General features: G+C 45.1%; 1 protein-coding gene across 4 annotated transcripts in view; it reads left to right on the forward strand.

Annotated features, from left to right (window-relative positions):
* Positions 1–16,574, forward strand: part of CENPQ (centromere protein Q) — a 1,051,590-nt gene that overhangs the window by 259,924 nt on the left and 775,092 nt on the right. For all 4 annotated transcript variants that reach the window (XM_044084066.1, XM_044084063.1, XM_044084064.1 and 1 more), the window contains exon 3: positions 13,784–14,020. In XM_044084066.1, the coding sequence (XP_043940001.1) occupies positions 13,784–14,020 (237 nt within the window). The remainder of the gene's footprint in view (positions 1–13,783; positions 14,021–16,574) is intronic.

Below are 16,574 nucleotides of genomic sequence, written 5' to 3' on the forward strand. Positions count from 1 at the left end.
GGCCCCTTTGGGCCTCACTTCACAGGCCCACCCTTGGCTGGGGTGTTCACCAAGATAATGGCAGTTGTAGCGGCCCACCTGAGGCTTCAGGGTATTCAGGTGTTTCCTTACATGGACGACTGGCTCTTCGCTGTGTACAGCAAGTATCACTTGTGTCTAGCCTGAGGTTATTTCATTCGGTTTCTGGACTTCATTGGGGCACGGTTAGACACTTTGCAGATGAAGGTATTCCTAACTCCAGACAGGATTCTACATCTCAGGGGCCACATAGCTCAGATAGCGAACTCTCAATCTTCAAATGCGAGCAAGGTTTTCTGGGCTCTGGGCTCCATAGCTGCTGCCATATCTATTCTCCCGTATGCACGCCTTCACATGCGGGTTCCTCAATGGACTCTGGCTGTCCAGTGGTCCTGGCTAGACCTACCTATGGAATGTCCGATCAAGATTGGTCACGTCTGCAGGACATCTCTTCTTTGGTGGTTAACTTCACTGGAGATATCAACAGGATGCCCATTTGCGTCACCCTCAGTCCAAACCACAGCGACCACGGACGCCTCCCAATTCGGGTGGGGGGACACTGTTTGGGAAGGACAGTCCGAGGCACGTGGTCCCAGACAGAGACAGATTTGCACATAAATGTTCTAGAGATGAGGGCAGCGCTTTTAGCATTGGAAGCCTTTCACACAGTCCTCCCTCTCGGATTGATTGCAATTCAGTCAGACAACATGTCGGTCGTCTGGTATATCAATAAGCAGGGCGGAACCAGATCCTACCATCTATTTCGCGAGGCCATGAGAGTGTGGGAATGGGCGATCTCCACCGGTCGGTGTCTGATAGCAACGCACATCCTGGGACGCTCCAACATTTTAGCGGACAGATTGAGCCGGGCCATTCTGATGCCTTACGAGTGGTCTCTGAAACAGTCCGCAGCGGAGGAGATTTTCCTGGCATGGGATCTCTTCGCATCTCCTTCCAACGCGAAGTGCAGCGAGTTCTTCTCTCTGATTCCCTCACCAGGGGAATTCCCCAGAGATGCTCTAGTCCATGTTTAGCCCCCCCAGGCTTCTGTATGCTTATCCACCTTTACGTCTCATTCCGAAGTTTCTTCAGAAAGCTTGCCGACTACGGTGCAAAGTGATCCTTATTGTCCCATTCTGGCCTCGTCAGGTTTGGTTCCCATTCCTTTGTTCTCCTCTATTAGCTCCCCCGTGGGTTCTGGATCCCTGCCCGGATCTAATTTGCCATCTGAGGACACGTCCACTTGATCTGGGCAGCCTCAAGCTAATAGCTTGGTTGCTCCAGTTCTGTTAATCGCCAGGACTCCCGGTCTTTCATCCCAGGTTAAATCGATTCTAGTGGCCTCTCTTAAAGACTCACTAGAAAACTGTATTGCAGTAAATGGAAGCGCTTTTCCATTTGGGCTTCACAGAGAGAAATAGATCCCTTTACAGCTCCTGTTCCAGCGGTGTTGGACTTCCCGTCTGATATCTTTCAGCAAGGAGCTAGTTCCTCCACAGTGAAAGTACAATTGGCAGCCATTTCCAGTTTTCAAGTTGGTGAAGACAACATGGCCTTAGCCTCCTCTAGGCTGTGTAAGGCTTTTCTTAAAGGTACTTTTCTACTACGGCCCCCTGTCAAGGATTCTGTACCTCCTTGGGACCTTACTTTTGTTTTACAGGCATTGGTAGCCATTCCTTTTGAACCAGCAGCTTCGATGGACTTAAAATTTTTGTCCTGGAAGACCTCTTTCCTAGTCGCCATCACTTCGGCTAGGAGAGTTTCTGAGCTTCAAGCTCTGTCTGCTGTGCCTCTGTATATGGTCTTCCATAAGGATAGGGTTTCCCTCCGTACTAACCCTTCCTTCTTAACCTAAAGTGGCATCTGAAGCACACATAAACCAGTCCATTAATCTGCCTATTTTCTTTCCCAGCTTTCAAAATAAAGGTGAATACAAACTCCATTTGTTGGATGTTCATAGACAACTTTGTTTTTATCTTCATAGAACGAAGTCTTTCTGCAAGACTGACCAATTGTTTGTTTCTTTTTCCAAAGCATTTATGGGAAAAGCTATTTCTAAAGTTTCTTTAGCCAGATGGATCACTCTTTGCATTTCACATGCTTACAAAGCAAAAGGTTTATCACCTCCTGGTATAGTTAAGGCTCACTCTACCAGGTCCATGGCGACTTCTGCTGCCTTTTGGTCCAGGGTACCTTTGGACTATATTTGCGCAGCAGCGACATGGGCCATTTCACATACCTTTATTTCCCATTACAAATTGAATCTGATTTCGAGGGGTAGAGCATCCTTTGGCTCTGCGGTGCTCAGGAATATCCTTCCATAAGGGCCTCCCAGGATCGGAGTAGATGGGGACTCTGTCCCACAGGTTGCTGATAAAATGAAGTTAACTACTTCAGATAAAGAAGTTATGATCTCACCTATAACGTTCTATCTGAGTAGTTATACTTCATTTTTCTGCAACATTCCCTCCGTCCATCCCCCGGACCTTATCCTGTTTTCAGGTTAGTTATTGGGTTGAGTTGCGTAGATATTGTTAGTTGCAGCAAACTCGATGTGAGGGAAGATAAGAGATGGTAGGGTATTATGGGTAAGGGGAGTAGCTCGGAGCTTGGAGCAGATGCTAGAAAAAAGTTGCCGCCTCGGATCCGATACGGATCCGTACACACACAGGTTGTAGAAAAATTAAGTATAACTACTCAGATGGAATGTTATGGTGAGTACATAACTTCTTTTTTCTCTTCATATGCACTCTTCCTTTTTACGCAAGGTAGCTTTTGAGAATAACCTTAACAGCTCCATTCATCTTCCTGTGTTTTCCCCGATTTCTCTAACAAAGGCAAATACTTTATTGCATAGTTGAGATGTGCATAGGTAATGAAGTGTTTATTTTGACCATACCAAATCTTTCAGAAAATCTAGTCATTGTTTTGTCTCCTTTTTAAAATCTAGTCTGGGCTCACCTGTGTCTGAAGTGATGGTATCCAAGTGACTGTCTTGTTTGCATTTTCTCTGAAAGGCCATACTCTTCTGCAAAAGCCTAAAGTTCGTTCTTCAAGGGCTATAGGTACTTCTACACATTTTCTTTCTAGAGTACCTGTAGATGATGCGTGTGCCACTGCTACTTGATTGGGCCATCATACTTTTGTGTCGCACTAAAAGCCAGACATTCAGTCCAGATCCATGGCTTATTTTGGTTCTGATGTGTTTCTTAGTTTTTCCTGAGGAATTGTTACAGCTGGGGACTCTGTCCCACAAGTTGAATCCAGATGGAGCAGACAACATCAGAATCGAAAGTTGTGTACTCGCCATAACAATAGATCTGTGTTGTCCATCTCTGTCTAGTTCAACTTTCTTGCCCTTCTGCCCCCAACCTTCTTGTTGATTTGGCAAGTCTTCCCTCTGTGATGACTGGACAGAATTGGTTCTTTCGTTCTGCTCACCTAGAGTTTCACATTTCCCTTAGGTGTTTTCTTTGTATGTTTGAAAGAAGTGAGGACTAGTCAGATATGTTGCTTGATTTATCTTTTGTGTCATGAGGCAAACTCAGTCTGGGGAGTTGATGCAAGAGCAGGAATTTACAAGTAAGGGAGGCATAACTAAGATGAGCTTAAGGCTTTAGAATCAGCTGGTGTCCAATTTTGAGTGAAATCCAAAGCCCCAAAGGTTGAGCCAGACTGAGATGGAAACCACAGATCTATCATTATGGAGAGTACTTAACTTTCGATGCTATGTAGTCCAATCTCGCCTACATTCTTACCCGTGGGTTCAGAGCTGAATGTCGGCTCTGACTCGGCCATACTTTTTAAGCTCAAAGTCTTTCTGTTGGCTGGGCTAAGATGGTATCCCATGCTGCACTGCTCTCTATCTCCAGATCTCATTTGCCGCTCGTGTAGCTCGGTCGTGTTCTCGGTCTTGGCTGTGGCTAAGTACCCTTTTTCTTCTTGTATCAGAGAAGTTTTTTGCAAAAAAGCTATTTTAATAGCTATTGTGTGTGTTCTTGTCTGTATTGTGGAAAAGTTGTGTTTTTCTTGATTGTTTATTCTGTGGTATCCCACTAGCTGTTTCCAACAGGCTAGGCCCGTTTCGGTTAGAGGACCTAGTTTGTCCCCTTGCTTTCCTTGTGTGCTAAAAGTTTCCCGTGGACTAAAACCATTTAAATTAGAGGAATTATTCATCCCCCTCCTTGTATTTGTGTCTGAGGATCGTTTGACTTGGAGATCTTTGTGGTGTTCTGTCTGTTGTTGGCTTGTTCCCGCCTTGTGACTGTTTGACCATTGGTAGATTTTTCTGTTAGTTACTTGTGGTTGATTAACCATGTCCAAAGATACTAAGGAGCATAAGCCCTCGGGCTTCAAGAAGTGCTCTTAAGTGCAGTTATAAAATGTCCATTACCGATGGACACACTGTTTGTGTGTACTGTCTGGGAGCGATTCATCTCCAGGAATCGTGCAGTTTCTGTCATGCATTTAGTACGCGTGTTCTTCAGGAAAGGAAGAACAAATTTATTTTGAAGGGACTTCTGAAACCCTCCTTCGAAGAGGGTCTGCAGAGTGCTTCCAGCTCTAAGGTAAAATTTTCAAAAACAAAAAAGTGATCTCTGGCTCCATCAGTCTCCTCGGAGCCACCGGAGAAAATAGCAAAGTCTGCATCGACATCCTCAGCTCCATTGTCCTCTGGGCCGCAGGAAGTGTCAGTGGTTATGGAACCTGCTTTGGCTCCAATCTTTTTGGAACCTGTTCGGAGCCGATCGCCTAGCATTAGGCCAGTATCCCCTCCTCGCAGGTCCCCTTCAGAGAGGAGGTCTCTATCTCCATCTCTATCCTCCAAATATTCCAGGACATTATTAGATGTGGACGTCAATAGAGTGGTGCAGAGACTTCTTCAGTCACCGGTACTGGTAAAATTGTTCTCGGCTCCGACCCGTCTGTTCCGGAGCCGGTCCCTCAACCTGCATCAATACTTCCTCCTTCGAGCGCATCTCAGCTTTTGGAGCCGGAGTGCTTGGCTCCGTGTGATGTCCCTAGGTCTGTTCCGACAGCCCTTCCTGGCTTATCGGTTCCGACGTCAGCTCCGACCCCGTCGGCGCCGTCCACAGGGTTCAGGACTCAGGATTCTTTGGTCGGACCTGAGGGAAAGGCTTCAGGACACGTCTCTGCTCCTAGTCTCCCTCTTGGCACTTCGGCACGGGAAGCCCGACTCCTGTCTTGGCTTTGGATTCTGGTCATTCTTCAGATCCGGGAGGACCAGCCTTCGAGGCCATGCGGAGCATGCTGGCCAGGTCGTCAGCGGCATCATACGGGTCGGTCATTCTGTTCCCTAGAACACAAGTACAGGTCTCTGATCGGCATTTGTCTCTGGACAGCAAAGCCCCAAGGCCTCAGGGTACCCCCACGAGTGGTCCCCATATTTCTGAGCCCCCTCAGAGTTTTTGCCTAAGGAGCCATGCAGAAAGAAAACATGCAAGAGGAAGCACATAGATTCACAGGATGAGTCTCTCACATCAGACAACGACCTCGAGGAATTGGAGGGGTCCCCTAAGTCATCCTCTGAGGATGTTTCTTTCTCTGACATCCTAGAGGTTTTGAAGCAAAGAGGTGACTGGCCATCCAAAGCCCCCTCCGAGGAGGAGTCTGTCTTCCTGAAGGCCTTTGATGCTCAGCCCTCCGCCTCCTGGGTATGTCCACCCTTCGAGCTTCTGGATTTGGTTTGTCGAAGGATGTGAGAAACCCCTGACTCTGTGGAACCAGTCCCCAGGAGACCCAATAAATTTTTGTCTGCTCCTCCTGATGAGGAATTTCTATCCAAGGGAGTCCCTGTGGATGCCATGGTGGTGGCAGATGCCACCCAGAAGGAATTAGCTGAGACTTCTTCCACCGTCCATCTCCCTAACAATGAGTCTAGGACTATGGACCAGTACAGGAAGCGTACGTTTTCTTCAGCGACCTTTACTTTACGGTCACTAAATTACTTATCACACTTTACACGGCTCCAGAGAGGTCTCCTCAAGGAGCTTGGAGATATTCTCATGGGTAACGTTTCTGAGGCGGTGGCCCAAACTGTCAACGCTCAGATGTCTACCCTCAATTCTATTGCAAACTTCTCCATGAGACTAATCTTTTACGCGGCCGATGGAGCAAGTAGGGCAGCAAGTTCAGGAGTTGCTCTTAGGAGGCAGGCTTGGATGCGCCTTTGTCATTTCACGGAGGCCTTCAAGTCTTCATTCACCGACGCCCCGTTTGATGGTTACTGTTTGTTCAGAACCAAGGTGGAAGACACTCTCACTAGGTGCAAGCATGAGGGAAAAACTTTGTCTGCCGTACGAGTCCATTTTTCCCTTCCCTCTAGGCCTTATCCCAAGGCCCAGAGGGGTGGTAAAATGTGGTTCAAGAAATCACAGAGGTTTTTTCCCGGTGCACAAGGTGAGCCCCCCTCCAGAGGTAGGGGAGGGGGTGGTTATTCAGGGAGACTTCGCCCTAGGGGTAGAAGAGGCCCTCGCAACTCGGGAGACCGCGATTCCTTTTGTGGTTCTCCCTACCGCCGCTCCTGATGGGATGCCCGACTGTGTGTTTCCGGAGCCAGACGGGGGTCGAATCTCATTATACCCGGAGGCCTGGCAAGATATCACCCAGGACCAATGGGTTCTTTGAATAATTTCAGGAGGATAAGTCATTTCCTTCTTGTCAAATCTCCCTACAATCAAGAAAATCCCGGATCTTCCACCCAGTCAAAGGGATTACGCAACTTCAGAAGTTTCAAAGCTGCTAAAAAAAGGAACCATCCAACATGTCCCCTCAGACCAGATTGGATTAGGGGCTTACTCGAGATTCTTTTTTGGTGCTGAAAAGGACAGGGGACCCGAGACCCATATTGGATCTCAGCCAATTGAACACCCATGTGCAAAAGTCCAAATTCTGAATGGTCACATTGCAGTCTATTCTCCCATTGTTGGGAAAAGAAGTGTGGATGTGCTCCATCGACCTCAAGGATGCTTACTACCACATAAAGATGGACAGGGCATCCAGAAGTCACCTACGCTTCCGGCTGGGAGCCAGTCACTTTCAGTTTCGAGCCCTGCCCTTTGGTCTCTCCACAGCCCCCAGGGTGTTTACCAAATGCATGGCAGTGGTGACTCCTCACTTGAGATGTCAGGGATTCCAAGTGTTTCCGTATCTGGACGACTGGCTCCTTATTGCCACCACCAGGCATCTACTAGTTCAGACCAGGGAAGCTACTATCAACTTATATCAACAGTTGGGCATCACATTGAACTGGGAAAAATCTTCCTTGTTGCCCTCACAGCGTTTCACTTTTATAAACGCCAAATTAGACATCGTCCTCATGCGGGCGTTTCTACTACAGGAAAGAATCAGAGTCCTACAACAACAGGTTTACGCCTTGCTCCCTCTGAGAATTGTGAAGGCAAGATGGGTCCTCCAATTGTTGGGGACAATGGCAGCTACGATTATGTGAGTCCCTCTGGCAAGGTTACATATGAGGCTCCTTTCAGTGACTACTCTTCACCCAGTGGTCACTTCAACGTCTTCCACTTTCTCACCCTGTTCCACTCACTGACAGGTGCAAACAGGATCTCAGTTGATGGCTTCGCACAGACAACCTCAATACGGGAAAGCCCTTCGTTCCTGCGACCCCAGTTGCCGTTGTGACCATGGATGCCTCCCAGATGGGGTGGGAGGCATTATCTAGGCAGGACAGTCCAAGGCACGTGGCAAGAGCACGAGATGCATCTGCATGTTAATGTTCTGGAGGTGAGAGCTGTGCTACTAGCGTTGCAAGCACTTCAGAGTTTTCTTCCTCTCGGGACTATTGCAATCCACTCAGACAATATGTCAGTGGTGTGGTATCTGAAGAAGCAGGGAGGAACCAAGTCTTATCCCATGTGCCGAAAGGCCATGCGAGTGTGGCAGTGGGCAGTGTCTTCCCAACGTTTTCTGGTGGCAACGCACATTCCGGGGAAGTCCAATGTGATCGCAGACAGGCTAAGCAGAGCTGTTCTGATGCCTTACGAGTGGTCCTCGAACTGTTAAGTTGCGGAGCAGATCTTCCGCAGGTGGGGTCAGCCTTGCTGCGACCTTTTTGCCAGCCCTCTCAATGCCAAATGCAGCAGCTACTTCACACTGATCCCCCCCATCAGGGGGAGTCAACCAGGGGCGCTCTAGTCCACGATTGGCCCTCCGGTCTACTATATGCCTTCCCTCTGGTCCCCTTGCTGTCAAAGTTTATTCAGAAAGCGCAATCCTTGGGAAGCAAAATGATTCTGATTGCCCCACACTGGCCTCGTCAAATTTGGTTCCCCTTTCTCCATCCCTGTCTCATGGGGCGCTCCTTGGATTCTGGACCCACAACCAGACTTACTGACACATGTCAGGGCAGCTCCATCCCTCTCTTCGGACCCTCCGTTTGACAGCCTGGCTACTCCACTTCCGTCATTAGTTGGGCTTCATCAATTTTTGGCGGAGGTGGTTCATATTTTATCTTCCTCTCATAAGCCCTCTCCCAGGAAGATTTATTACAGCAAATGGAAGAGGTGTTCAATCATGGCGCATGCAAAAAAATTAACCCTTACACAGCTCCAATTTCGTCTGTATTGGAGTTCTTGTCTATGCTCTTTAACCAGGGTTTAGCGGCCGCAACCATTTAAAGTCCAGTTGGTGGCGATTTCTACCTTTCATGTTGCAGACGAACCTAGTCTGATGGCACATACTCTGTAAGGCTTTCCTGAAGGGCACTTTTTTACTTTGTCCTCCAGTATCGGAACCGGTTATGCCTTGGGACTTAAACTTTGTTCTACAAGGTCTTACTTTACCCCCCTTTGAGCCTGCAGCCACTTGCAATTTAAAATTCTTAACTTGGAAGACTGTCTTTTTGGTAGCCATCACATCAGCCAGACGCGTTTCTGAGCTTCAAGCTTTATCAATCAAACCCCCTTATTTGATTTTTCATAAGGACAGGGTTTCTCTCGGACCAAACCCCTCCTTTCTTACCAAAGTAGCATCAGTTAGTAACCTTAATCAATCTATTGAATTGCCAGTGTTTTTTTCCCCAGTTCTCAAAAAAGGCAGAATTCAAATTTAATCAATTGGATGTGCACAAACAATTATGTTTTTATTTGCACAGAACGAAAGACCTCAGAAAATCTGATCAGTTGTTTCATTTTTGGAAAACAGAATTGTGTCTCCTGTTTCCAAAGTCACGTTGTCCAAGTGGATTTCCAGTTGTATTTCTTTCATTTATACCTCAGGGGGAAAAGATTTACCATTCTGGGTGAAGGCTCACTCTACTCTGTCTGTATCTACATCTACAGCTTTTCAGGCCAGATTGTCTGTGGATTATATTTGTGCTGCGGCTACTTGGGCATCTCCTCACACCTTTGTTACTCATTACACGTTAGATGTGGTATCTAGGGGCAGATCTTCCTTTGGTTCCACAGTGCTCAGGAGTATTTTCCACTGAGCCTCCCAGGATTTAGGTGCTGGGACACTGTCCCACGTGTAAGAATGTAGGTGAGATTGGACTACATAACATCAAGAAGTTGTGTACTCACCATAACGTTCGATGTATGTAGTCCATCTCGCCTCACACTCTTACTTTACCCCCCCTCCTTCCCCCATCCTGGAGGATCTGGAGGTTAGGTCTGGTTTCAGAGCTCCCTTCATTCTTGGTTTGTTTTTCCTTTCCTTGGATGTTATGCATGGAGAATGAGTGCTGATGCTCGCAGCAAACTAGATATGGGGATAGAGAGCAGTGCAGCATGGGATACCATCTTAGCCCAGCCAATAAAGACTTTGAGCTAAAAAAGTATGGCAGAGTCGGAGCCGACATTCGTCTCCGAACCCACGGGTAAGAATGTGAGGCAAGATGGACTACATACATTGAACGTTATGGTGAGTACATAACTTCTTGTTTTCCTTAGTTTCAGCTGTCTACCCCTAGATATTATTTTTTTTGTTTCATCCCCTTAGACCTCATTTTTACTGATCCAGCTTCAGTACCAAATGTCCATGCTGGCTCTTCCCGCCACTCTCCAACCCCTTGTACTTGCTCCATTTTTTTTTTTCAGTGGGACCATTTGTGGGTCCTGAATGTGTCCTGGTGGCTCAATTTGTGTCTGCTTCCACCCAAGGGAGGAGTTGGATTTTTTTTTTTTTTTTTAAATATGACCTACTGGCTCCCTTTTCCCACCCCCCACACTCATGAATTACATCTGAGGCAATTCCCCTCTTTGGACCACACCTCCTCTTAGGGAGCATGTCAGTGAGCACCCTTCCACCTTGGATGGGCATGCCTATCCCTTTCCTGATGCTGCTGCCATAGTAGCCCAAACCACTAATCAAATGTTGGGTCAACTGGGCTGTAATCGGGGCTTTATAGTATGCCACTGGAATGGATTGCTCCTCCATTGTTGACAGAGTACACTTCAGGTGATTTTTTTTTTAAATCTGCCAACTCATTACACTTCCAAAAAGTGTTTCCAGTTACCTTTTTCTTCATCATACTTCCAACGTTTGCTTATTTACTTGAGGAACAATTCTTAAAAGTCTGAATGGGTGTAAAAATACTTATGCAGACACTTTCAAGAAAAAAATTCTACATCTTGTAGATTTTGTTACATAATTTACAGCCATGTACATGTCCCCCTATTATTCAGTTTGTATATTGCTATTCCAGTCTGTCTTGCAAGTCTTTTCTAACTTCCACTGATTGACTTCTATAGTAAGGATGTATTTTTTTTGTATGCGCTACAATAGTTTCATTACCCCTGATTTTGTAACACCTTGCCAAGCTGATTAGGTCAGGTCTGACCTATACCTCTGCAGAGGTATATCTTTCATCCATTTCATCCCGTATACCTGTGGATTCCCCATTGCTTTCTTGTGGTTTGCCAGATGCTTTCCTGATAGGATTCTACACTTGGGACTACCTAAAAAGAATATTATTTCTCTATGGGGCTTGAATTGTCATGGAATAGCTGAGGCAGCTTAATTTTTAACCTGTTTGCCTCATCCCTGTCTTAAATATCTGGCCTGGAAACTACTGCCTATTATCACCTCAGCTAGAAATATTTCAGAACTGTAGGTACCAATGTGCAGATGGATCTTTTGTAGTTTCTCATAAGGATAGTGTCATTCTTGGAACCAGTTACTTTCTTATATTTATAGTAGTGACTGAGTTCTCCATTATTCAAACTGTTTGCCTGTTTCTTTCCTAACCTGTCGAACAAGGGAGAAAGAATCTTGCACTTATTAGATGTGTTTGAACAACTGTGATTATTTAGATAAAACCAGGAGTGTCATATCAACTGTTTGCACCCTTTTCATTCAGGAAGAAGGGGAAGCAAGTTTCCTACAATTTCTGTGTGGTGGGCCTGTAGTATTGCATTCTATTGTTCTTTCATAGCAAAAATATTTGAAGGGACTCTGATAATCCCCAACACTAGGGGGGTTGTAGCCACAGTAGCGTTTCTTAGAGTGGGTACTTTTTCATTCTGCTCTGGAGACCACCATCTGGTCTTCAGTCCATACTTTCTGTGAGCACTGTAGTGCTGATATTGCTTTCAGTGCAAAGCCTGGTCTTGCTACAGCCATTCTGTGTGGCTTGTTGCAACTCACCCAGTTCTTCACCTCCCTCTGCTTTGAGAGCTGTGGGAATCATCCCATTAGTATGGACTATAACAATGACCATGTGTATCATGTAAGAACTTCCAATAATAGTAAATTTTGATAAGATGTTAACGCACTGCTTCCATGACACCATCCTTTATTTTCTTCCTTGGACATCCTGGGGAAGGGTTTGGGGAATCCTTTCCTTATGCATGTATCCCTTCTCCCACTTTCCCTCTTAGGGCCTCAGGTATGGATAGATCTAGTGGATCTCTTTGTGTCTTTGTCCCAAATAATGTCTAGATATGTTTCTGCCTGGTTAGGATCTTTAGGAACATGCTCAAGAATAGGCAGGCTGGGTGTACATCATGCAGGTTTCCTGGGCAAGAAGGATTTAAAGTGGCATGGGCATCCCTAAATGGTGTCCATGTTAATTTCTTTCACAATTGTACTTTCATAGTCTTTATGGAAGTAATACTTCTTTAACAGAGGAAACTAAAGTTTACCCTACAAGAACTGAGATGGTCAGTGTGTCCTTTCTTACAAACTTGCCGTCAAAGCTGTACTGCTGAGACTTCAGCTTTGGTCTTTAAGATATTGCAAACTCTGAATTAGCCAATTGATACAGGAAGGATCTTTAAGAATTACCAAGTTTTATTAGTAGCTTGGGTGTTAAAAAGTTGACCAGTAAGGAGAAGCGTTGCATAACTGATAACATGCTGCTCTTCACTGGGTGGGATTGGGGGGGTCTCCTTGCATCATTGATATTCTCTGGTGGAAGTTAAGAGCTGTCCTAGACAGGGCATTCAGCAGTTGCCATGACTGGCAAAGAACATTAACACCAGAGTTTAAGTGCATATGTGCTTATTGGCTCTCTGCACATCAGTGTATAAAAAGGAATTAGGACAAATGAGAAGCATTAATAATGCTAATATATCTGACTAAACAGTCAATTGGGATTATGCAGAAGCTGCATAGAATAGGGTGTGTGATTTCCACAAGCAAAGTCTACTTAACGAGGGCTTTACAGCAAGGTGTCTTAATCCATAGTTCTGCTTTTCATGTTCTTCTGTTTTTTTCTCCTCCTAGGTGCCTTTTAGTAACTGTTAGGAACTGTTGCCCTGTAAGAATCCCAGAATAAGGCAGAGAACATGACACTTTAATTTACTTTGGGAGATTTCTCCTTTGGATTCCCACAGAAAACAGGCTTGAGCCCAGTAGGACTAACAAGGTTAAGAAAATCTAAATAAATAAATAAATGGATGAATGCTGGATTTTCAGAAGTGTTTTTGCAGTGGGCTCACAGTCTTAAGTCTGGTGGAGTAGTAATAGTCTCAAAGAATGTATTTTACATGCCTGGTCTTTCAAATAAACTCTCTTTAGTAGCTAAGGAAATAGATGACTTGATGTGGAAAGAACTGAGTGCATCCAGGCAGCCTTCTATTTTAACCATCAATATAGTTAGCTTGATATCCTTGAGGATATGCCCGATGGGAGTGATGACAAATCTGACACCTAATGGATTCCTGCAGTTAGGCAAGTTGTAAAATGTAAATCTGTTGTAAGGGATGCACTAAGCCATCAAACATTATGATGAGTACCTGATAAAATTTTTATTTCTGTTAAGAATCATTTATTTATCTTTTGTTTTAGAAAATGAAAGCTCTACTGTGGGCATCAGAATAATTGAAACAAGGTAACCGATGCACAGTGTTACCATCATTTATGTGCATATTCCTCTGTATACTTTATATATTTTTTTCCCTTATTTGTTTCTCACAACATACAGACTTGGGTTATCCCTTGCATTTAGCCTTCAACAATGGGTAGCCTTTTAAAAGTATTGCAAGAATGTTATGACTATAGCAAGCCATTTATAAGTTGAAGTTCCACATGCTTGTTGGAGTGGTTGAATAGCATCTTGCCAATGGTAATTTTTCTGTCATTCGCTGTATGCTGCAAGATTCATTTGAAACATCACATAATTTTGGTAAGAGAGGGGAAAAGGCTGCAGTTCCTTGTATCATCTTTGAAATATTTAGTCTCATCTGTGCCCATTGTTTTTATATTTTTCTTCTGTGACGCATCTCTCTGAAACAGTTGCTTGTATCTTTAAACTCTGTTGCTTTGTTTCTTTCTCTTCTAGACTGCGAAAAGCTCTGGGGAAGCTTCTACTAAAGTGAAGGGGAAAAGCATCCCAGTTAATGTTGTGTCTGCAACAAGCAGTACAACCAGAGAGAGAGCCCCCATTAAGACCACATCTGTTGCTTCTAAAACAGTGAGACCAGGTACTAGACTGAAGTCATCCCCTAATGCAAAACAGATGCCAGACATGAAGAAGGAGCATGGTGTTCGCAGGCGATCATCTGTTCAGAAAATCGTGGTAATTTTTTTTTCTTTCCATGCATTTGTACTTTTGTGATAGAGTTGTTGAAGGTGTGACATTATTTTGAGATATTTTAGTAGTTCTTTTAATTTAATCCATAGGTTCATAGGTAGGTACTAGGCTATCGTCCCAAGGGCCTACGTAAGCCTAGCCAACAAGGTTCCCTGGCTTACGTCACCCAAGAAAGTTATTTTCCTGTGCCACTGTCGAGCAGAGACACAGAAGTGATCCCCGGGGTGTATTTCCTATTTCCCATCCACTCATCAAGAAAAGTGCTAATGAAGAACTTTGCTTGACATAGATGGGTAGCCTGTTCCAGAGTATGGGAAGTCTCTGGGACAGGAATCTATCCATCCAGCATGTCTTGTTTATTGTGGTGACGAGGTTTAGGTCCCTAGAGGGTGTAGCTCGGAGGGATTGTGATTTCTTTAGGTGTAGCATGTCCAACAACTCTGGGTTTGACATAGCTTTATATGTTAGGCAGAGATCACCTTGGAGTAAGCGATATGCTACCGAGTAAAGCTGGAGTTTTTGAGGCAGTCAGTGTAGGACATTTGTTTGAGGCCAGTAATCCTCTTTGTGAGGTACTTCTGTGGCCTTTCCAGCTGCTGCAGATGTCTTATGAGATGCATTCCAAAAGGGGAATTGTACTCTATAATGGGTCTGAGTGTCGAGTAGAGGGGAACAATGACCTCTTTTTTTTCCTGGATGAGAACCCTTTTATGATTAGGTGTGCCATGTAGAAGGACTTCCTGACTACTGTGGCAATGTGACTATCAAAGGAGAGACTACTGTCCACCTGGGTCACAAGGTCTCTTATCACGCATTCGGTGTTAAGTAGATTGCTGTCTGTGTGGTAGTTCATGTGTACAGAGTTTTTACCAAAGGGGATGACACTGCACTGTTTGGCATTGAGCTTGAGGCCATGGCTCTGACACCAGGCATCTGTCTCAGTGAGGCCCTTCTGTAGGATGTCCACATCATTTGGGGACTTGACTATGGCTCCTAGTTTGCAGTCATCTGCAGACTTCATTAGCCAGAGGCCTTCTGTGTTAGCCTGTACTTCAGAGAAGTAGATACCAAACATGAGATGTCCCAGGACTGAACCCTGTAGTACTCCACTTGTCACTGCTTTGAGGTCAGATTTGGAGTCTGCAACTTTTACAGTGTGGGTTTTGTCAGTGAGCCATTTGGCAACCCATTTTGTGACGTAGGGATTTATACCTGGTTTAGTGATTTTAGCTGTAATTCCAGAATGGGGGATGGTGTCGAAAGCCTTGGCGAGGTCAAGATAGGCTGTGTGAACTACCTTACCTTCATCTACGGCTTTGGTGACTGCCTCAAAGAAGTCGATCAGGTTCAGGAGGCATGATCTGCCTTTCACAAACCCGAACTGGGTGGGATCCAGAGTTTGGAGGTTACCAATGTCTTTGTTTATGAGTTCCATGATGATGTGTTCCATGGCCTTGCAGACCAGGCTCGTCAGGCTAATAGGTCGATAGTTCCTTGGATCAGTGGTGGCCCACCCTTTGTGGAGTGGGATAACTGTTGCTGTGTGCCATTCAGTGGGTACAAAGCCTGATGCGAGGCTATTATTGAACATGGTGCTTAAGTGGGGAGACGGTTCGTTCTGAAGTTCGTGTAAAACGCAGCCTGGGATGTTGTCCGGTCCCATGGATGCTGTGTTTTTGGCTTTAGAGAGTGCAGCTTTTACCTGCGTAGTTGTGATTACAGGAACTCTGCATTCTTCTTGTATAGATATGGGCCCTTTAGGGGGTGAGTGGGGGGTAAAGTTAGCACTGAACCTATCTGCCAGGATGTTGGCAATATCAGTTGGTTCTGTAATTTTCGTGCCTTTGTGCTGTAACTCAGAGCAGATCTGGGTGTTGCCATCGAGAATTCTTGACATAGCTATAGAATGCTTTGTGGTTGTCCTTGGAATTAGTGGCGATTTTGTTTTCCTAGCTAGCTTTGGAGGATCTTATAAGGGATCTCAGCTTCTTACTGAGGCTGACCAGGGAGCTCCTCCACTCATGGGATTTTACTCTCTTTTGCAACAGTTTCTTCCTTCTGTTGTACAGTTTGTTTATGGTAGGGGACCACCAGATTGGCTTCCATTTTTTGGAGGATAGCGTCTTGGTTCTGTTTGGGGTAGCATGATCCCATGCACTCTATTGTTACTCATTGTTATGCACCATACTGTTACTATGCACCATAGTAATCTTGTCCTAATTAGAAGAGATCTACAATAATTGTGGACTGCTGCAGTTTTTGGTAACTAAGCCTTTTGATGGCGTGCACTTTTAAGTATTTCATGTTGTTTGCAACTTTACCTGCAAACTGTCACCTTGCCTTATAGCTTCTTAATCATAAGCTGAGAGGGTATTATTCTTTTTTTTCCCTCTTAAGTGCTTTTTTCCTAACATGTCTGTCATCAGGCCCTTCTCCCACAGGTCATGAGCCTATTTGTTCTTAGATGAAGGGATGCTCTGCAGACAAGTGAGAGTTGACTAGAGGGGGTTGTTATGCAGATCACCATGAATGAATTTGT

Source organism: Protopterus annectens, chromosome 9.part0 (genome assembly GCF_019279795.1).
Source record: "Protopterus annectens isolate FY-2018-M chromosome 9.part0, PAN1.0, whole genome shotgun sequence".
In the NCBI taxonomy this organism is placed as follows: Eukaryota; Metazoa; Chordata; order Ceratodontiformes; family Protopteridae; genus Protopterus; species Protopterus annectens.